At 37.3% G+C, this 23,236-nt stretch overlaps 1 protein-coding gene across 1 annotated transcript; it reads left to right on the forward strand.

Moving 5' to 3' along the window:
• The first annotated feature begins 1,982 nt into the window (after positions 1-1,982).
• LOC311430262 (solute carrier organic anion transporter family member 1C1-like) lies at positions 1,983-22,795 on the forward strand. The gene is made up of 15 exons (XM_084506809.1): positions 1,983-2,041; positions 3,040-3,194; positions 5,362-5,503; positions 5,591-5,723; positions 7,864-7,979; positions 8,758-8,904; positions 9,021-9,119; positions 9,964-10,209; positions 11,705-11,869; positions 12,437-12,632; positions 13,885-14,047; positions 15,092-15,276; positions 16,091-16,155; positions 18,101-18,218; positions 18,797-22,795. The coding sequence occupies exons 2-15, from the start codon at positions 3,063-3,065 to the stop codon at positions 19,011-19,013; spliced, it is 2,124 nt and encodes a 707-aa protein (XP_084362935.1). The 5' UTR covers positions 1,983-2,041; positions 3,040-3,062; the 3' UTR covers positions 19,014-22,795.
• The last annotated feature ends 441 nt before the right edge of the window (positions 22,796-23,236 follow it).

Consider the following 23,236-nt stretch of genomic DNA (forward strand, 5'->3'; position numbering starts at 1 on the left):
CTAAAAATGTTATTTGACTGATCTTGCCCTCCTGCAAATACAAATACCTCAAGGAATTACTGCAGCAGAATGGCTTGTGCAGATGAAGTGTAATAGTTTTGGGGAAGTCATATAACTGATTGAACACATTTGATACTTCTCATTTCCTACTTTCATTTCACACATTCCTTATACATTTCATACTTTTCCTCAGCTTGTACCAACTCCTTGATTTATTAAAGATGGGGAAAAAAAACACCCTAGTGAAATAAAGCTAAAATAGCAACTTCATCAATACTTAAAATTGTCATGCTCAACAGCTAGTTTATGTTGATATCAGTAACAAATAAATGTTTTTTTTTTTTTTTTTTTTTTTTTTTTTTTCCGTTATCTTCTTGTGACATGGCATTTTCCCAGCCCTGATCTTCAACAGATTTCCATATAGGTCAAGGTCAACTGAGGACAGCAGATGTTGCCAGCAGCTCCAACTCTTGATCCTTGCACATAGCTCACTCTGACATTTCTCCATCACAGGCTGCATCATCTTTTCACTTCCCCCTCTCCCACTCTTCCACAGCAAAAGCAGCAGCTTCTACAGTAGTATCTTTGCAAAGCAGTGATAAGACATTATTCAACAATGACAGGAACTGGTCACACTTGTTCTTGGCTGAGAGTCCTTCCCTAGATCTCTGGAGAAGCTAATTACCATCTTCTATCTGGCTTCACATTTTTCTGTGTGCATCAGGTAGCTTTTGCCCCCAGAAGATGACTTTTACTTTATTTTTCTTCTCTTTATCATCCTGGATCTTGCTTGATACCTTAACCTCTGCCTCTGGCTGCCTTTTTCACTATTTACCTCTAACTTCTTAACCTTTCCTTTGATACTTACTGCTCCAACTTTAAATCTGACTGTCCTCCCTTTTTGTGCCTTCACAATCTGTCTTTGAAACATTTACCAGGATGTCCTGCTGAACTTCTTCAGTTACAGTTCTGGATACGTAACTGCCTTTGTCTTTTCTCTACTTTACCTCTTATTTTTATCCACGTTTCTCTGTCTTAACTCATTCTCTCCTTATATTCAGGTTCTACCTTCAAACTCTCTAAAAACTGCAACTTCTGTAGGTCTGTTACCTGCAATGACATGTTTTCCCAGCATCTTACTGTAGTCCTTTGTGTATCTTATAACAGAGAAGCTAATACCTTCACATTATATCGGGACAGTTAAATTTCAGAGGACAATGTGCTTATAAGTACTGACTCCCTGAATGCTAAAAATCTCATTTCACAAGCATTTCTGTTAGTAGTTATGCAGACATGAGAAAATATTATTTCCTCTTCTTCTTGTTCCTATCTGTCTGAGGAAGGATTTTTTTTTTCTTTTGTGGATCTGTTTTCTGACCCAGATTTACAGCACAGCCACAGAAGCAGTGTTACTTTCATGAGTGAAGAGTGTGGGAAGCAATGGGAAAGGAAAGGTGTTGTTTCTGCCAGCATTAGTACCTAAACAACATGCTCATTAACTTAATGACAAGAAAATTATTTCAATCTATTTTTTTTTTGTGTACTTGTTTTAAACATCCTTATGTGTTAACCCTGTTCCATCTGAGTGAAGAAAAACATTTTTCTTCATACACAATTCATACCCGAATGCCTACCCTTTAAATGCTCTGAAAAGTGTTACTCTGCCATATGGCCTGTGGCAAAGCAATTTGCAAATGCAGATGGACTTATTCCAGCACTAGAAAAGTTCATCCAACTTTTTTCAACTCCATTCAAGCATGGAAAGCCTCTCTTTGTATGAGTTTCCTCCCCTCTCTTTCTATCATTCTCACTCTTTTCTGAAATGAGGAGAGTACTGTGAAAGGTGAAATAAATCAGTTCCTGTGAGCTATGATTTGGGGTCATTAGTGCCAATACTCCTATCTCCCCTGTGTGTCAAGATCTACAGGATCTGAAGAAAGCTTTGTTTCAACTGATCCATTTTTTTCCGAGGGGCTCTGCAGTGTCATCTGGATCTTCCTTCAGAAATCTGTTCTGTTTGTAGTTGGAGTTGCACAAACGGGCAAGTGTTTTACTTCTTTGAATAAACTTTGCAAGTATATATGTAGGCTTCCCTTAAAGCATTTCACTGAAATATTTTTTCTGTATAATTGCTTAGCCATCTCTCAAATATAAAGATTAAGAAACTGAAAAAAAAAAAAAAAAAAAAAAAAAAAAGCTAAAGTATGTAACATTCATTGCACTAAAACCAAATCCAACTTAATCATGCAACTAGTCTTTCAAGAAAAAATATATTATTTCAAAGGAGGAAATGATCTGTCCTCTTCGGATACTAGGTGTTTTCTTCCCAGGGGAACTGGAGCAGTTCTGCTGAAATCCTGACTTGCAGAGGACTCCATGTGTCAGGGTATATAGATAGCACTCTGTGGACAGAATGGGACTAAGAAAACCCCATATAACACTGTAAGAAAAAAAAAGCAAAAACATATAAGCTCCTTAAAAGAGGTCAGGTAGATAAAATAATTTATCATCTTGTCATTAAGAGTTGTTTCCAACAGGTCAGTGCAAAAGGACAAGTTGGATGGCACAGTGTTATTACATGTCTTTCCAAAATGCTGATTGGGTCCTAAGCCACTTGACCCACAAAGTCAGAGCTTTCCTAGTACTCCCTGCGCTTCACTACTGATGCTATATTGACCCCTCTAATTCACTTTTGGACAGAGACTTTTCCTCTTACTCTTTTGTGGAAATAGTCTTTTTAGCATTAAAATCACTATAGACAGAAAAAAAGAAAAAAAATGGGGTGAGAGGTAGGGGCAGTAGAGAGAGTGAAGGGGCATTTCACTTTAAAAGAAAGATGTCAAAACAAGATACTTCCAAATTTAAACAGGTATATGCTTTTAAAGATCTAAGTCATTGAGCCAAACCTTTCCAGTGGAAAGATTCAGTTTCACCATCTCAGTGTTTTCTCATAACTACTGTTTCATTAGAAAAATTATCAAACAACTCTATTTTGACATATGTATTTTTATATCTATTATTGTTTTCTCTTGGGTTCAGATCACTCAGTAGACAAATCAACCATGACAGTGGAAACTGAATCCAGCAATGTTGATGACTCAAATCAGGAAGCAGAGCCTGTCCAGCTTTTGGATGATGAAGCAAACAAAAATCTACCAGTCAAAAAGAAGACTACCTGTTGCACAGGACTAAAGGTTTGGTTCTTATCAATATCACCACAAATTACTGATGTAATATGTTAAGAAATCTCATTCAAGATTTGGCATTACAGTTTACTTACTTCTTGTTCCCCCTGTCTTTTCTGGAACTAAATACATACTGTAGGTGCAGGGAAGGGTTGGATCTCATCTAACTTTGCCCTAAAAATAAAATAAAATAAAAATTCTAATCTAACATATTTACTCTTTAATTACTTATAGTTAAGTCCCCATTTTGGTCACTGAAGGCAGGTAGTCTCCAGTGGAAGACTTGAAACATCCTAAAACAGGTAACATTGAAGTCTAGAGGTTGTTATCAATACCCATTTTTAGAGCTAAAATGAGGTGAGCTGAATCATATTCCAGGACTTCGTGTAATCCATTGATTCATGCAAGCACTTACGTTTTCAGGAGAACACAGGAACAACAGACTGAACAAAGGTAGTAAACTAGTGAGGTTTTTGCTTTCTTGTTAAAGACTTCAGTATTTACTACTTGTGGCTGAGGTACAAATAAAAGATTATTTGTAAAATATAGGCAACTGTAAACCTCTCAGACACCCGGAGTGGTTTGGCTCGAGGATCAGGCAAACTTTGTTACATTTCTTCTTTTATCTGACTCACATCTGCCACCCATATACATCTGTAAAAATAGAATCTAAGCTCTCTGGGAGACTCACAGGACAAACTTTGCCATCATATACATGGGCAATGCTTCAAGACTGTGGATCTGTATCTGCAACATCCTGTGACTGACTTTATGGCAATTAGAGTTTAGTAGACATAATACCTTGCACGTAACAAAAGACAAACTGTTCTTCTACCTCACATTCCTGACAAATATTTTAGGGTTTACATGGGGACTGCATTTTCAAACCCAAAACATCTATGTCATTTTTGTTTGTGTTTTCATGCTTATCAGCAGTTTGCAATTTCAGCCAAAACCTCTGAGACCACTGCTGGCATAAGGCAGGAAAGGTGGTTCTCACAGATTTTTTGTCAGTTGAACTCAGGAAATCCAAAACTGGTCAGGACAAAAGCCTTCACTTATGTGATTTTTTCTTTATTCCTTGACTAAAACAAAATAAATGCACCTATTTTCAAGCATGTGCTTGACTTCATTTCTTACAGTAGATAGAATTGCAAAGTTTGAACATATATTGACTTTTGTTTACTTACCCAAAGTTGTGCTGTATTGGAACTTTTACCCAGTGAGCAATAAGTCTATTTGTTTTTAGATTATGTTGAAATAGTTAGATAATATTTAAACAAACTTAGTTTAACTTGTTATCAAATACACCTTTATTTGCAAAAGCCACAATGTGTGTTAGTGGAAGTAACTATAAAATTACAAAGAATGCCAAGCTTTCCTTTAGGAAATACATGATATAGAAGCAACACAGACATGATTCACATATTTCAAAATATATTTTAGACAGAGAGGAACTCAAATCAGCCTGTACTGCCTTCCATATACTAGAATACCATGAAAACTTGCATAAAGCCATAAAGCCATTTTGGTGCCATGGCTAGCTATATGGTTATGAACTGAGATAAAGTAAGTGGCCGAAGCAGAAAATAATTGGAGCTAAGATTAATTTTAGGTTGGACTAGTTTCATTAAATCTATCTTGATGAGGTATTTCACCTGTGGCAAATTTTTACATTTCTGTGATATCTAGAAATCTCACCATTTTGATTGCCCGATATGGGCCTCAGCTTTTTGATAAATTTAACCACAGGATGCCAGTAAGGTAAACAGTCCCCAGTGAGTTGTCTGCCAAATTTAAGTTTTACAGTCCAAAGGATTCCTCCTCTGCAATACCTCTGACCACCAAGGCAGGAAAGATCAGGCTGTCTGACCATTGTCAGCCATTGCAACCCTGAACATGAATAAAGCAAGTGCCTGCTTTCAGTGCAGTGCCCACTACCAGTCCTTTGCTGTGGGGAAAACCTAAGCAGGGAGCAAACATCAGTGAGTCCACCCTGGCACCACTCTCTCATAACTAGGGTACAAGAAAATTCACTCACAATGTTGTCACTGCAATTTCAGTAACAAATAAACATGATGCTTGTTCTGCACAGTTTTACAAATATTTTGATCTCTATGTTACCAGTTTTCCTGTCCCTACTTCTAATTATTTTTTTGCCTTAATCTTCCCTCAGATGTTTCTTGCTGCTTTGTCATTCAGCTACTTCAGTAAAGCATTGTCTGGTATAATTATGAAAAGTTCCATCACACAAATTGAACGAAGGTTTGACCTTCCAACTTCTACCGTTGGTTTCATTGATGGGAGCTTTGAGATGGGTAATAATATTCTGTAACATGCAGCAGACTGTTTAGAGAACTACGAGATGTAGCATCTGACATTAATTTTGGTTCATTACTTTCTAGGTAATTTGCTGGTGATTGCATTTGTAAGCTACTTTGGAGCTAAACTTCACAGGCCCAAAGTCATTGCTGTTGGATGCTTTACTATGGCTTTAGGGAGTCTTTTAACAGCAATGCCTCATTTCTTCATGGGATAGTAAGTACTTATCAAGACTAATTTCAGTGAAATTAGATATTGCTTTCTGATTTTTGAATGAAAGCTGCTATATTTTAAGACTTAGATTTCCAAAAACCTATAGCACCTCACTTTAATGTGCAATGAATTGCACACCACTATTCATTATATCTGGTTGAAAAAATATGACTCTTCTGAAGTAAAAGATCAACCTCTGGAAAACAAAACAAAACAAACAACAACAACAAAAAAAACCAACAAAAACAACATGAAAATCCATATGCTTTCATTTTCAGTCAGACTTGTGCAGAGAAGAGACAGAGAAGTAAGTCATTTTACAAAATCAATAGAAATACATGTTTTATTTACAAAATCACGTTCTTTGAAAGTCTTCAACTATGCTACTACCCTGATACTATTTATTTAACAAATTATATACTCTTTCTGAATGGCTAACTGTAAGAACACCTTATTGAGAAAATCGGTGGTAATATAATAATGTGGTATGGCTGTTTGCTAACTGATGTCAGGATAACGTAGTATGGAAAGTCAAATTATTATGAACCAAATTTCATATAGCTATCAGAATTCACACAATATAGAAGTCACCTATATGATTTGAAAAAAAAAAAAAAGTTGAAATTTGTGCTGTTTTGAGCAGAACCTCAACCAGCTCTGAGCTGATAACCTTATACTGGTGAATATCTCTACCTGAAATATGACTTTATTTATAGTAATGAGTAACTCTCATGTAAAATCAGGGCTCCAGAGATTACTCATTGAAGAAATCAACCTACAGAAGTCCTCACTGGAAGAAATCCATCTCCTTGAAAGAGGAAACCAAAACCTTCTTGTGTAAGATGGTGTATTTGTGAAACAAATTCTGTGCTGTTCTGTAGCAACTGCTCACACAAAGCAGCCTTTCAGCTTCAGAGCCAGCAGATGCATCAGTGCTCATAGAACTGGTCCAAGGGCATTTTCTGTTCCAAATGCTCATGTCTGGTTAAATTGACTTACCGTGGCTGGTTAAAATAATTTCTATGCATCTTCTCCTGATTCAGAGAATTACTGTATTTTGCTTATATGCAATAATGTTTCTAGCTATAGCTTTGATACAGTGATAACATAATGAAACACATTTCTGTTGCTCTCTTAAGTGTATTAGAATAATTTAAGCTATACTAATGCAAAAAGAAACCTACAGAATGCATATATATATATATACACACATATATATTTTTTGTCACGATAGTGGATCTTGCACTAGTATTAAGACTTGTATTTTCCAGTGCTTAAGCCAAGCTATGTATCTGTCTCATCTACACTGGGAAACTCATAAAGTCTCTCATGAATTTGGACCTCAATTTTCATGAGGAAATTATGCACTATCTCCTGTGATGAACACTCTTTGTTTCAAACTCAAAAATAAGCCTGCCTTGTCTAATAGAGCCAGCCTAATTCCTAGAAGCAGTGTGTGTTTTACCACGTTGTTCTTTCTAAACTCAGTGTACTTTGCACTCGATGGGGCTCATATCTGGGAAAAGCATGATGCTAAAGCAGTCAAAAAACTTCCAGCACCTGAGATGCTCAGTTTGCTTCCCATATACACAGATAGAGTGTCATTTAAACACTATATTTATCTACCTGCTACTATACAACAACTATTTCTAAATCCAATGCCAAATAACTGGCAAATAGATACCTCCTGAGGATGACTTCTCCATTCCTTACATCTTCCCCATCCTCCCACAAATATGTATCTAAGATAAAAAGGGAGACTCACAATCCAGAGATTTTCCTTTTTCTCCTCCACAGTTTGGTCAACATAGGGATCTCACTTGGAATAGACCCTAAATGTTGATAGCAGAAATTCAGCCCTATCTGAATTGCTTTCAAAAGCCCTTTTGATCTTTCCAGCTTAAAAGGTTTTGTCTTCCAAATGCACGATTCTAACTTTTATTTGCTCTTTATTTTTGCTATTCCATATTTTTAAAATATGCTCAGTAATTTTCCTTCTTGTTCCTTCAGTAGCAGTCTGGATTGATATTTAAACAAAAATAACTTTCTCTTTAGGGAAACAGCAGTTGCATTGTTCCTGCCCTACTGCACTGGTATTTACCTACTGATCATTGCTTCTAAATGTAATATTGTGTGTTTTCAGTTATAAGTATGAGACAGCATCACATACAGCACCTTCAGCCAACTTAACTTCAAGCATAAATCCATGTTCCCTTCGTCAAGATGTGAACAAAACCTTGTTGGAGACTTCCAAATCAGGTAAGGAACTGTAAGCACAAATACAGGAGTTAGTTTTACCTTTGGTTGCAAGTGGAGTAACTTATTACCCAATACAAGATTCCCAATTAGGTTTCTAACCTCAGTCTCTACTTACCTGAGAACGTTACCAACACTTCAGTGCATTTTGTTCATTAAATCTGTTGAAGAAATATTCAGCAAACACAAATTACTAGGATCCAGATCCCAGTTTTCCTATGTTCTCACTTCCGAATTGTAATAAAATGACCCTAACACTGAAGGAGATGCAAAGAGATTTCTGCAGGGATTCAGTTACTCAGAACCAGGGGCTTGGGGGTTGGAAGAGATATGGAGGGGGGTGAAGTTGCACAGAGTTAACTGGAAATAAATGGAGATCTCTATGATCTTACTTAAAATATGGAATACAGCTGTTATACATGTTGTCACAGATAGAGAAAAAGTCAAGCTGTGTCCCACCAATCTTCTAAAAACTTCTAGTTTTATATGACAGATAACATATTTATGATAATATCAGTCTGTATTTTTTTTCATATGGACATTTTTTCTGATGGGTGATATTTATCTGTATCTTTAGAAACCAAATAAAATGGAGGTGGAGGAAAGTGGTACTAAAAGATTATTAAAAGTTATAATACAGCCTGCCATTAAACTTCCATAAGGCGAATGCTGTTAATGCCTTAAATACTAAGTTAAGATCATGTGCTGAATTTCCTCTGATTTGTCACTATTCCCCATTCAACTATTCTATTATGAAAACGTAACCTCTCATTATCTACAGATTGTGAGAAGGAACCATCATCATACATGTGGATATATATCTTACTGGGAAATATGTTACGTGGAATTGGTGAGACTCCAATAACACCACTGGGCATTTCTTATCTTGATGATTTTGCAAAGGAAGAGGATGTTCCTGTATACGTAGGTAATCTCAACATAAAGTAAACTGAGAGATTCTTAGTGTGAGAGGTTGATCATCCTCTGCAGAAGAAAACATTAAGCCATTGAAATTTACTAGCATTTGCTTCATTATATTTCCAGCATGTTTGCACACAATAGGCATGTTCGGCCCAATGTTTGGTTTCCTGCTGGGATCTTTATGTGCCAAACTATATGTGGATGTTGGATTTGTGGATTTAGGTAAGTGAAGCAGAGGTAAAGTGAAAGTAACCTAATGCCTGTTGCCAACAGGTTCCTCTACACCAGATTTTTTATATTAACTGTACTAATTAAACTATATTTCAATTACCTAAATTATGATAATTTTATTATAGACTTTGTTATAAATTTCTGAAAGCTTTTAGGACAAAGGCAGAATTATACAAGGAAAATATTTTAGAATCCTCCTTTAGGTTTGAAGGATTAAAATATACATTTAATTTTAAACATTAGTACCAAGAACTCTTACAGACCAAAGTTTTTCTAAATTGGGATCTTAATAAGAGGGTTCTGTTAGCACACCAATTATCTTGTTTTATTGGATTACCAGCTCTTTCAGCTGGGCATTTAATGTTACTTACAATTCATTTAATGTTTGCAGTAGCCTATATTATTTTTGCCAGTTCTTGCTTATTTGAATGAAAAGAAAACACATGTATGTAATCACATCCACAGAATGCTAAAGGGAGCAGGGTAATCCCCATAAGTGGTGGCTATGGCCCTACATCATATTCCCTTAAGAGGCAGGAATCACCTCTGAGATGGTGTTTCCTGGCCACTCAGTTTCCTAGGTGTTGGATAAGGACCTCTAGGTTATCCGGTGTGACACAGAATGGCACTCAAGATAAGATGCAGACAGACAGACTAAACATAACACCATTGAGGGTATCATTCCTGATGCCTTCAATGGGTGAAAGACCTCTCATTAGATAATTATCATTACCACTGAAATTCAGCCATTGCAAAAATGTAGCCATTTTAGCAGACAAAAAGTGGGAAGTTTTGTCTCATTTAAGTAACTTGGTTCTGTTTCTCTTATTTCTAGGAAGCATCACTATCACTCCACAAGATTCCCGCTGGGTGGGTGCATGGTGGCTTGGTTTTTTAATAGGTGGAGTAATCAGTTTCCTAGCTGCTATTCCATTTTGCTTCCTGCCAAAGAGTCTGAAAAAGCCAGGGGAAGCTAATCATGACAAAACTTCATCTAGTCTCCTGGAAAATACGGGAGCCATCAGGAAGACACTTACTCCTGCAGAACCTAAGCCAATGAAGTGGTCAACAATGATGAAAGGCAAGTGTTTTGTATGTTGTATAAATATGGAAAGTAATTGGCACAAAGTACTGCAGAAATGTGATAGTTCTTCAGAATATTTTGTCTCCCATACACTTCATTCTAAATGAGTTAGCTATCCCCAGGAAAGGAAGTGTCCAATAAGTATTACGAGAAGTTAAGGAGCTTCTTCAAGAACAGCATATGACAGAGCAGAGATTGCCAATGAAAATGATAGACGATTAACATTCATTAAAACTTTCAATTAAAACCTTGAAAATTTCCATAAAATAATACTGCATATAAATAATGTGTGATGTCTCCAAGCACTCTTTTACCTGTTTTTAAGGAAAGGGGAGAGAGAGAGAAGAGGCAAAATGCATAGTAAAAGTAGTTATTCCTTTTTTTTTTTTTTTTTTTAAGTCAATGGTCTAGTGCTAAATAAAATTAATTTATTCAAGCTATCAGTATAAGAAAAAAAATGGCCTGGATGACAGTTAGTTCTTTGTGTTCCCAAAAATGAGGAAAAATTCCATCTTTTCTCCCAAGCAACAACCACAGGACAAGAGGAAATGGCCTCCAGTTGTGCCAGGGGAGGTTTAGGTTTGGATTTTAGGAAAAAAATCTTCACTGAAAGGGTTGTGAAGCATTGGAACAGGCTTCCCAGGGAAGTGGCTGAGTCCCCATCCCTTGGGGTATTTAAAAGATGTGTGGATGTAGTGCTCAGGGACATGGTTTAGTGGTAGACTTGGCAGTGCTAGGTTAATGGTTGGACTTGATCTTAGAGATCTTTTCCAACTTAAATGATTCTGTAATTCTATGAGGTTCTGTATATATCACTGCCTGAGTGGAACCTATCTCTGAAAGTTTGCAATACAAATTTGAATAGTGGAAACAAAATTTCAGTATCAGGAGCTAAAGAAAACACTAGAGGGCTCCTTTGCAATATAGGAAACCAAATTATCTTTCTGATTGTCGTAGAACTCATGGAGCTCATAGAGACTCTGAAATGCGTTGCTGCCAGAGGAAAATATGGCAGGCTAAAATGCCACTTCTAATTGTGCAGTCCTTACAATAAGGGGGAAAAGGTGAAGGGAAGAGATGGCTTTCCATCATCAGAAATATTCTACTGTCTTAGTTCAGATCACAGGGGAAGATATGCCATTGGACATCTCCACAAAGGCAGTTGGCACTTAGCCTTGAAACTGTGATGATATTCAAGTAAGCTAAAACAAGTCTCTGCTTCAGAAAGGAGCCCTTTTTTATTCTCATTATAGGATTCAGGCCTTAATCTGCAGTTCTGTGTTCTTTTAAGGCTCTTTCTCCTTATCTCAACCTCTGGAGTTTTCAAGAGCATGGTTTGTTTTCAGATACTCACAAGCAAATGAAGATCAGTAGGACTTGCCCTTGGACATCTAAGAGAAGCATTTTGCCCTAAATGTCACAGATTACTCACCAGTAATTATTTCATGTACATGTATATTTCAAAGCCAACTCATATATCCCTTTCTTTCAGATTTCTATACCTCCCTGAAAAAAATATTGAGTAATCGAATGTACTTTACATTTTTATGTTGCTCACTGTTACAGTTCAGTAGCTTTATTGGTTTCTTGACTTACAAGCCAAAGTACATGGAACAGCAATATGGACAATCTACATCTAAATCTAACTTTCTAATAGGTGAGTTACACTGTAACTGTTTATCTTGTAAAAGGTGCATGGGGAAAAGTTGTGTCATTCTGTTTCTGGGACTGAATTCCATGTAGAACAGACTGATGTAAATGGCAGTCTCTCCAAACTTGAATTAGATGAAGTCAACATATAAGCTACAGTTTTGGTGTCTATGGAACCATAATAAATAATTGGATTATATTCTTTATATTTGTATATATGTATGTAATATTCCATTCAATTATTTATACTATATTCTATTATTATAGCAAAAGCACCGAAAATATTCAATGAATCGTGTGTGGGAGTTTAAAATGCTTCAACATCTGACTGCTGGGTACCTTGCCAAGTGGGAGCAAAACGCTGTGTCAACTAGCTGGGCATACAGGGGGGGTTGAGAGTTAGACACTTCAAAATAACATACACAACCCAAGGATTAGGCTGAGCAGAAAGCCTCTTAGACTCATTATAATACAACTTTCAGCTGCCAGGGACGTCAGCCTGAGGACAGAGTTTGGCTCATAAGCTCAGTGTTACTCTTTTATTTGAACATTCCCCTTCAACAATCTCTTTCAGGACTGACATCCTTACCCCCTGTTGGTATTGGGATTTTCCTAGGAGGGCTCATAATGAAAAAGTATAAAATGGGCATCATTGGAGCAACCAAGTTTGCATTTAGCATGTCATTTGTGTCTTATGTCCTCACTCTCTTGCACTTTTTTGTTGGCTGTGAGAACCATGTGGTAGCAGGAATAACAGTGTCCTATGATGGGTGAGTATAAAATGAAGACTATGTTTTTCTTCATGGCAGCAATAGTTCAAATAATATACTAAGATACCAAGGATAAAATGGGAACATGCTTAGAGGAAGAAAACACTAACAAGTGTCATTGTCATAGTTTTGTTGGTCAGCAGAGTGTCAGCCTGCCAAAGTGCAACACTTGTTGAAATTTACTTAGAAACACATTAGCAAAATTGCATCACTACCAATGAAGGTTTTGGCTTCTGTGGAAGTGGCACTGCTGTTTCACTTAGTGCTATCTCTACACCAGAAGTAATCTTCTTGCAGAGTGCATTCAGACCCAGTAAAAAGGTGAAGTGTATGTACCGGAGCATTGGTAGCACATTCTGCACAGAGATAGAAAGACTGCTGCATCCTAGACTTTCAGACTGCTGTAAACTAAAATGAAGCTTTTATGCCTACTGAAGTTGTTCTCTCCTCTCAAGATAGAACCAGGGTTTAAAAGTTACAAGCTATTATTTTTTCCTGGAGTGAATAAAGATACCAGAATAGTGGGTTTGTGCAAGAACATCGATCCAAAGGGCCCAACAAAACACTAGCATATGGGTTGGCACTATCTCATGTCCATCTTACTAAGAGTATTTCATGGCTGGTGGGGCCCTTTCTGCATCTCCATGGAGGCTTACCCACAGTTCATCAATTTAACAATGCAGTTCATTAATCGAGGCATACTGGTTCAAAGCTGAAAATATAGAACACGACAGGCAGGATGCCAAGGATTTTAACATTTTATGGAAGCTGAGAACTAATTGTCTGCCTCTTGCCCTGTTCCCTGCAACATGTTCATTAAAAACCCAAATAGTGGCCTAGGAAATGTGTTTAGTAAGCTCTGAGATGAAAGAGATGCCAAGCACATAAGCTTAGTTAAACAAGAAAGAAGATGTGGGAAGACATCCCCCCTGTTACAGAACTCAGTTCAGGATGTCTGAAAGTAGAATCAGTATCAGCTGATCTAGAATCTAGAATCAGTAGCAGCTACTTTATTTGCTATAACATTCTATGTAAATTAGTGATCACTTTAATATGAGTGTGAGTAGCATGGAATCTGAAGCAAAGAGATCAATATTGCAGAGACTCAAAATACATATCCTGGGCTTGTGAGATGGGTTTCGTAACAATGACACCATTGTGTGTAAAGGGCTATGCTGACATCATTGTTGAATTAAAAGTTATTCTTACTCTGTCGAGTTGTTCTTACTCTGTCTCAACTTAACTTAACAAGCAAACCAATTCCGTACCATGAAAATGCCATGTTTTCTGACTGCAATTCTGACTGCAAATGTGCCACCAATGTGTGGGATCCTGTATGTGGGGACAATGGACTGACATACATTTCAGCATGTCTAGCTGGGTGTACAACTTCAGTGGGACATGGAAAAAGCATGGTAAGAGCCTGCTCCAGCTTCTGTTTTTTTACTAGCTTATTTTCCATTTAAAATCAGGATTTCAGCAGTATAATGCTTTTAAGGGAAACCAAATTTACTGGGGAACAGTCAGTAAAGTATTTATGATTTCTGGCTACGAACAGCATAGAAGACATAGACATTTCTCTGAATTATTGCAGATTAAGAAAAAACCCTAGCTCTTTGTTGTAGATACTAACTTTCATCTTTTGTGGACTGAATGTGAGAAACTAGTGATTCAGAGTGTTTATATGTTGTCTGAAGGTTGCCTGTGATTTGCTTCTCATAAATCTCATTTTGGCCACCCTGAAGTTTTTTAACCAGTAGTTAAATTACACTAACATGCCATAATATCTCCCATGATACACATCACTATTGTAACAGCAGTTTAAAAGGCAAGTCTAAATGTCTATGAGAGTGGAACTTTTGCCTACAACACAAGCCTGCCTCTGTAGAGGTTAAGGTTCATGGACCACAGTTCCCCTTACATAAGCAGATCCCCATGCCCCACAAGGCCTAATTAAAAGCTATTGCTCTTAAGCTATCTGTACACCTACTGCTGATCTTGGGCAGGGGTCTACATGAGTTGTGTCTTGACAGGTAGCTGCTTCTTACAGCTGTGAGGTACCTCTGGTCGATCAGCCTCAGCAAAGAGGGACAAGTGATCCTGGCATTTTCACAAAGTCAATTAACAGGTGGAGACAACTAGCACGTTCCCTTGAACCTTGCTGTTCCCCTTCAACTGGTCTTCAGGCACACAAAGGCTGAGGACAGGTTCAGAGGTCTTGAAGGTCTTCAACATCTTCCAAAAAGTGATACTGTGTCCACTGATAAAAGGATGCTGTAACATCCCTTCCTAATCTGAGCATTTGTAGAAAAGAAAAGAAGCTGCTGCCCATTGCCTCAAGAAAGGCAAGCAAGAAAAAAACAGGATGCTTAGAAGGGCTTCAGACTCTGCCTATGTCTGAAGGCAGGATTCCCCATTGTGTGAGCAATGTCCCGCAAAATCCGTTTTGTGTCTTCCAGGTCTTCCATAACTGCAGCTGTCTTAAAGCCAGCAGTTCATGGTCAGGAAATAACTCTGTCACCTTGGGGCAATGTCCCAAAAGTGATGATTGTTCAAAGAAGTTTATTTATTATACAGTAATACAAGTCATAAGTGGCTTTTGTTATGCGTTGGGAGGCACACCAGCATACATGATTATGTTTAGGTAAGTAAAACTGTGCTGATGATTGAACTTTTCCAATGCAGGGATCAAAATGATTCAGAACCACATATGCAATTTTACATATATGTTTCAGTAATCCAAGGAAAAATTTCAATTAGTAGAAAAATGTACTAGTGATAAATTTCATGGGAGTCCTGAGGGCATTATCTCACCCTAAATGAGCACAGAAAAGACAATGCAAGCTCATCTCCCTTCCTCATTGCTTTGAGACATTTTTCTGAGTGTTGACTATGTTAATATTTGTAAGGAGATGTCAGAGACGGGATATATAATGGATTCAACATCAGTGCACATATTGGACGCTTGAAGTGTGGTTCCTCATGAAACAGATGGTCATATTGCCAGATGGCTTTGTGTAGTTCTAGATGTAGTGTTGTACTGAGGAGTGTCATTCAGGTATAAGAAAGATGCTGCACAAATATTGCTACTCACTACATTTTTGTTCTAGGACAATATGGTGTTTCTATCAGGTGAGGAAAATGTATGCTATGGAATCAAAGCAGTTGAGGAGCCCATTTCATTAACACTAGTATAGACTGTGATAATGATTTTAAAATTTCAATTCTCTAATTATACTTAGTGAATGGACTTCCCAAGAGATAGATATGTGATAGAAAACAATAGATTCATTCACCTTTTTCATAGCACTTAGCATATTTTCAGCAATCGTAGGAAGCATTCTCCTTGCAAAGCTTGACTTTCTGTCATTAAGGGTGTTCAATCTGAGGAAATTAACAGCAATTTAATAGGCATGTCTAAACACTTGATAGGCAAATCCTTCTTATCCATCTTTCAGATGCGTTCAGCCAGAGTTGAAAGCTCTTGCAGTTGGTCTATACACACTCATTATGAGAACACTAGGTAAGTGAAATCATTCTAAGATGCTTTTTTGCATGGCTTTGAATAGCACCAATACAATCACCATTTGTGAAACATGTATATGTGAAATAGCTGAACATTCTGTGTTGTTCCTAAAGGTCCAACATACTCTGCAGAGTTCATTGGTAAGTCAGCTGACAACTTTGAAAAGATTTGACCTGCTGATTAAATGGTGTTGCGCTCTAGGAGCCTGGTGTTCCAAAATGGGCAGAGTTTCTGAAAAAGTTTATATTTTATCTTGAATTTTGAAATAATTCTGTAAGGTTCCAAACTTGCCATTAAACCAGTGGCTAATCGAGATGCAGTGCTGCAAGTAAAACACAAAAGAAGTGCTCTAGCAGGACTTCATTCAACACCAATACAACTGTGTCCATAGCAAAGTGCTTTCTCTACACTAAAACTTCCTTTTCCTGGAACAATGTAACAAGTTAAATTTCATTTCCCTTTAAGCATGCAGCAATGCTCCTTTTTTTTTTCTTTTTTCTTTTTTTTTATTTTATTTGAGAGTAGCTAATGAGATGGTTGATTAACATGCCTAGGCTGGCAAGAAAACACTTCTCTGTTTTCTTTTGTTCTCTTCTGTTCTCTTTGTTGATGGAATAAGAATACCAGCTTTTCAGAAATGTTGAGAAATATGTGTTAAGAATCAAGCTGGATTTGCTATGGAGCCTAAAAAAATGACAGCGGCTTCCAAATTTGGGCTGTAGTCTCTGCTCAGGATTGTGATGAGACATTTGGAGACAGGAAAGCGCACTCATTTTGTCCTCTTGTACTTTCTTATTCAAACAATGGAGGGGCAGAATTTCTCCCCCATCACTCGGGACAAACAATGCCAAGCTTGTAACTTTTCTGGCAGTGGGACAAATAAAAATAAAAATAAAAATAAAAACAAAAACATTAAAAAAAAAAGAATTTCTCCTTTCTTATAAGCTTTTGCTTCAGCACCTCCAGAGAGTATGCTCGTTCTATTGTAAGAATGTGTAGAGTCACAGTTACTGATTTATGAAAGCTGGCCTTAATCTACATTGACTTGGAGATCAAATCTGCTCCCCTCTTCCTTCTGTAAGCAATATTCCAAATATCCCAAAACAGCATTTCTCCCATCATCTTGGCTACAACCCTAATGATCATAACTTACAGGCCTTTATAGATATCTTATTGAGTTCACACTCTCACAAGAGCCCTAAAATACAACAGGCTGAGAATATACCTATTACAACAAAATACATTATTTCCTATTTAAGAATACAGGATGCCCATGTACAAGCAAAGACAACATGAAACATGATCCTGTGCATGTTGAAGCACATATTTCTCTGAAGTCAGTTCCCACCCTTGCTTCAGCAAGGATAGGATTTTGTCCCATGCCTGCCATCTTTTGCAGTAAAGCATAAGCTTATATCTGGCCAAATCACACTAAGGATTTCATTTGCTCTACTCCCATAGACGTTTTTGAAAAGCATATTCAGTACATCTAGTCCCATATACTTGGTGGCATCCCTTCAGACAAATTGACTACCAGACACTATCAGACAGACGAAGGGAAGAGCCAGCCTGGTTAATTCAGGCTGTGTGTAGAAGTGGGAACTGTATCAGTTCAGTGCTGGAAACACACAACTGGTCTACCTCTCCCGCACATCAGCTTGGCATGCACTGGATGCCACACTCAAGAAACCAGCATGATGGAAGAATCAGTGTGCTCAACTACAAGCCTGGCCACCATTAGACCACACTCCCTGGGAACTGATGCTCCCTAGGGCACTGAGAGGGTGTCCCAGCTTGAAGTTATTCTGATAAAAGTTCCCCACAGTCCACCTATTACCACTTTTGCAGCAGATGTCTTGCTACTAAGAAAACGTAATGCTGCTTTTGAAAAAGACATCTTTTCCTGTGATATCTTGAGACATTTTTGCTTTTTCTATTGCAGCTGGGATTCCTGCTCCAGTTTATTTTGGTGCACTGATTGACAAAACATGCTTGAAATGGGGAAGCAGAAGCTGTGGGCAGCGGGGGGCTTGCAGGTTATACGACTCCAATGCATACAGGTAAGGCAAAGTAGAGCACCAAAAGCCTTATGCATTTCCTTTATACAGGTAGAAACTCCTCGGTCTGTCATACTGTAATAATGTATGAGGCCACTGATCAAACATCATGGTCAGATACTAGCTCTGGACTCAGATTTGGTCATCACAGAATTCCTGAAATTGAGGAATTTTGGGATTAAATCTTAAACTCTTGGCTTTTTAGCCAGTTTTTAAATTGTGCAAAAATCCTTTAGTGTCAATGACAGGGACTTTTGGAATATCTAGAAAATATCTATTCTAATATCATTTGAATCAATTTAAAAGACCTAGGGCTTTATGATTTACCAGTAAGAGGAAAGACACACAAATTTACCTCTGCAACTATTTTCATAAGCAAATAGAATTTTATATATTTAACAGATGCTTTTACTAGCCAAAATGTCCACTTTGTTGTGCCATTAGCTTTCAAATTGTCTTCCCCTGAACTATTATGTGGATTTGGTATATATGTGATTCTTAAAAGTCTTCAAAAGTGATTTTCTTCAGTTTCTTTAGAAACAAATAACATCTGTCACTACCTTTTATGCTCTATCCCACAGGTATGTCTACCTTGGTTTATCAGCATTGTTGAGAGGTCTTTCTTACTTGCTTGCGATCCTTTTCTTTACATTTATAAAGAAACACTTTCAAAATAAGAACTCCAGACCTACAGAGAATGGAGGAAAAGAAGATGTTCCCATGAATAAAGATGATAATTGCAAGAGCAAAGAAAATTTGGCGGGTTCTCCTGATGCAGAGAACGAATCATGTATTTAGAAAGCCGTCTAGACCTGTGTGGCATGAATCAGGACAGCTTCCTTTAAAAACAGCTTTCACTTTGTCATGCATAATTAAATAATAGTTTAGAAAGTTCAGAAAGGCAAACCGGTAGTAAATCTGTGAACAACAATAAGAAAAACGTACATATAAGTATGAAATCAACTTACGTATACCTGTCTATAAATAACAGACAGAACAAATTATAGGAGCTGAACAGAGTGATGAAAAGATACAGAAAAGTCTCCCTTAGCATTCTCGACAGAGCTAGTCTACAATTTTTAATGGGTTCAAAGATGAATGGTGGCAGAACAGTCACAAAAGCCTCACAAAATGTGACGTGGATCCCATACGCAGATCTGTGCAGTGGAGTGACGTCAGAATGACAAACTCAAGTCTTACAGTTGCATTGTGATTTCATCAATCAGAATTCAAAACAAAAACAAAGCCTTCCAGCAAAATGCTTACACCTTAAGTGAGTCATTGCAACAAACTGCTACTGCAAAATTAACAAAAGCAGTATTTTTCCAGGAAATATTTTTGTCTTAATTCAGATGAACGTTTTATGCCTTAGAGTAAATAATTATGCTTACAAATCTCAAAGTTGTAGCAATTTATTAAAAACGTGTCGTTTTTTTTTTTTTTTAAGTTAATTCTGCATGAAATGTAATAATTATTCTGAATTTTATAGTGATTTCTTAGCAAAATTCATCCAATGTATGCTAGTAGTTTCATTGCTATGCCATGTAGTGTCCAGCAGAGGACACTCAAACAATAATTTTACACCTATGGCTATTGCAAATAATGTATTTGTGATGTTCCATCTTTATTGTTTTGGGAGAAATTCATCAACAGGCAGGCAAAACACTCATCTGTGTTTTCATGCACTTTTTCAGCCCAAGCCTTTAGCTCATATTTTCAAACTTGCTTTTGTATATTTCTTGATTTGAGTTCATTCTATTTGCATCACTAAGCTTGACAACTGTTGTTACTTTAAATAAAAAGATGTGTACTTGTGTACCATTTAACGACAGTGAATGAATTATCTGGTTGAGACTTTAAAATAGGTGCTCAATGTTTAGTGTGACATGGTTAACAGACATGTTAGATTAAAAAAAAAAAAAAAAAAAAGTACATTGAGCAAAATGCTGAGTCTTTCTAAGTGTTTGTCATGACAGTCACTTAGCAGTGATTGTAGCAGCTAAATTAAAAGAATGGGACTTTTTTCTAAATGAAGTGATACTTACTTGAGGGAGTCATTCGCCATCTAGAAAAACTGGCATGACTCTGCTTGGTCAAATTGTATTTGCATCTGTTTAATATATCCAGATAAAGCCATAGGAATGACTTGTGGGACCTAAATGAACAAACCACCTTATCTAGCTGTTGAAATTGGGAGTGATTTTTGACAGGGAAAGTAAATGCAACTGTCTGGTTCTCCCTGTCTTTCAGTTGCTTAGTTCAGATGATACTTTATTAATGCATCTTGGGGCATATGTATTTTCCAGTGGTGACTCTGGACAGAGTTTTGGGTGAGATATTTTTAATCCTAAATCTGTAACCTTTGAAAACATATTTTATATGAACGAGTATACCAGCTTGAACCTAAAACAAGAGCTAATTATAGATGACAGATTATGAGAATTATGCATAAGGAATCATCAATGCCAGAAGAAAGAGTTACGGCCTGCAGCAGATTTAGGAAGGTATTACTCAAGGCTGGTGAGGTCAAGAATGTGTCAGTAAACTGGTCTCTCATGTCAGAAACAAAGGCTGGCACAAGAAGATCATAACCTGCTTTTGGAGGTTTTTCTTGGGGAAAAAAATGCTTCCAGCTAGAGAGAGGTTGGCAAACCAAGCTGCCCCAGTATGCCACGGTAGCTTAGCACCTGCAAATCAAAGAGAGACACAGAGACAGCACTTTGTTTAGTTGTCGTACTTGAAAAAAATGTTGTTCTTCCCTTCACCATTAAAAATAATGCAATAGCAGACAATGGATCTGTGGTGGAAGCAGAGCAAGTCAGACACTTTATTTTATCTCATAGTACAACTTTGTAATTTTTCTGCTACTGTTGTGTCCTGAGAGCCCTCGGTGCATGAGAAGCAATGCATGTGTACGTAGGTGTTAACGTAGGTGTACACACACACATGCACACAACACAAAATGGCAATCTCTGCTGCAAAGTGATTCTATTTGAGGTAAGGCAAGATATATATTGCCAAGCAGGAAACCAGCAAGACTTCATGGTGCCTGCTACTAAGCATATTCAGGAAAGATTTGAAGAAAACTAGAGGCAAAATTCTGAGCAACCTTGCAGTTCTAGAAAGAAAGCCTAGACACGTTTTTGCACTGGTGTTTTTAACAGGTGAACAATTACTCAGTGGAAAGATGTGCATGAATGTGTCTCAGCAATAATCTGTCACTGCAGCCACAGTTTTTACACACTGACTGTGAAAAATGAAATGTCCACATCTATTCTTTTATCCACCACTGTAAAAATACCCATAGCTCTATTTGCTTAGCTCTTCAGAAAGGCAGCCCAGTTTCCTTCAGGTGTCTTCCTTTAAGTAGTGAAGGTTCTGAACACCAGGGTCAATACTTCTAAACCCAGAGAGGCAACATTTACAACTGACAAAGGTGGAAGTTGTTACAGCAGTTGTGGGCGGGGGAGGGGGGGAGAGGAGGTTGCAGTGGTTTTGTTTTTGATGTAATTTTGTTGTTGTTGTTGTTGTTGTTGTTTGTTTTTGATGGGTGGGGTTTTCTTGATGTACAGTGTAAGAAAAAATGTTTCATCTATGTTTCACCCTTTAACATGCCTAAAGCTGGCCCCTCTTTGCATTGCTGATTTGGAGAGATGGACTCATCAGTAGTAGAGGTAGCTGTTGAACAGATACCTCTCTGAATTTCCTGAATCAAGAGCTTATGAGCAACATGTTTCTTGCAAACTTGCATTAAGCTCTGAGCTTCATGTAAGAGCATGAAAAAGGAGAAAACCTGAAAGCATTTGGATTATGAGGTCTGTTAGAGAGCAACAACAACAAAAATATGAAAACTTCAAGAAATGATCCCCCATCTATAAAAAATGCAACAAAGCTGCCATGCTATGGACTGCAAAATGTTTACTGTGTGTTCAGTGCTATGTACCAAGGGTGAGAGACAAAAAAATACAAAAAGAAGTAAAGCCTTTTCCTATCTTGCTACCTTCTATGCCCAAAGCAGGCTGGAGAATTATTTTTGTCTTTCCTACTAACGCAGAGGAACATAACTACACAGAATCTTTCTCACTTAATAAAAAATGTCTGATGTACAAAACCAATACAGAAATGCTTTTGGTGCTAATCATGCTTAGCTTAACATCCTTTTAGGTAAGTGTCTACAGTTCAAGACACAGATGAAATGCAAAAGGAGTGGGGTTTTTAAAACTGTGTGGTGCCACGAGTTTTATGTCTGAATCAGCACAAAACATGTGAAAGGCTCAGCCAACATGTAGTTGACAGTAGCTTATGGATGTTAATCTAGTTTTATCTTGAGTAAGGATCTACATAAAATAAAATACACCACATAGACATATGACACAACACTAAGACAAAGCTTAAGGTATCATTTTTTTCTTGGTGACAGATTAGGTATTGAGGCAACTCCATCCACAGTTTATAAACTCACTTACTTGACCAAGCTGACAAGAAGGCTCGAGTTTTCAGCTGAAACAGTATTAAAGACTAGCTCTTTTATTTTATGTAAGAATTTATAAAATGTCTTTCTTCGTAAAATGTCTGTCATACATTTTATCCATAGCAGCATAACATCAGAAGGTGAGTTTAGATTTAAGTGTATGAGTTGTCATTACTATTAAAATTCTTGGACTTCAAAAAATTCTATTAATTTAATGTACCAGTGTGAAATATTCTGGAGTACTGTGAAAACACAAAGGACACTTGATGGGGCTAGGTATGCCTGCTGTGAGTGCCCTGTTGGACTAGAGTCACAGACCTGACAAAGGATGGACCACTGATATGTTCTACTCACTTGAAGGACAAATGTCTCATATGAAGTCAGATTTCTGAGTCTTTTAAAAGCTGAATGTCAAATTCTTTGCTACAATCATCTGATATCTTAACAGTTGCTAACTAGTTTTCAAAGATACTTGTTAGTGGTCAATAATAGCACAAACTAGTTTTCTTAGTGCAACTTCTGCATGCTTTCTGGAATTTCTTACTTTTGC

This window comes from Aythya ferina (genome assembly GCF_964211825.1).
Source record: "Aythya ferina genome assembly, chromosome: 1".
NCBI classification, from domain to species: domain Eukaryota; kingdom Metazoa; phylum Chordata; class Aves; order Anseriformes; family Anatidae; genus Aythya; species Aythya ferina.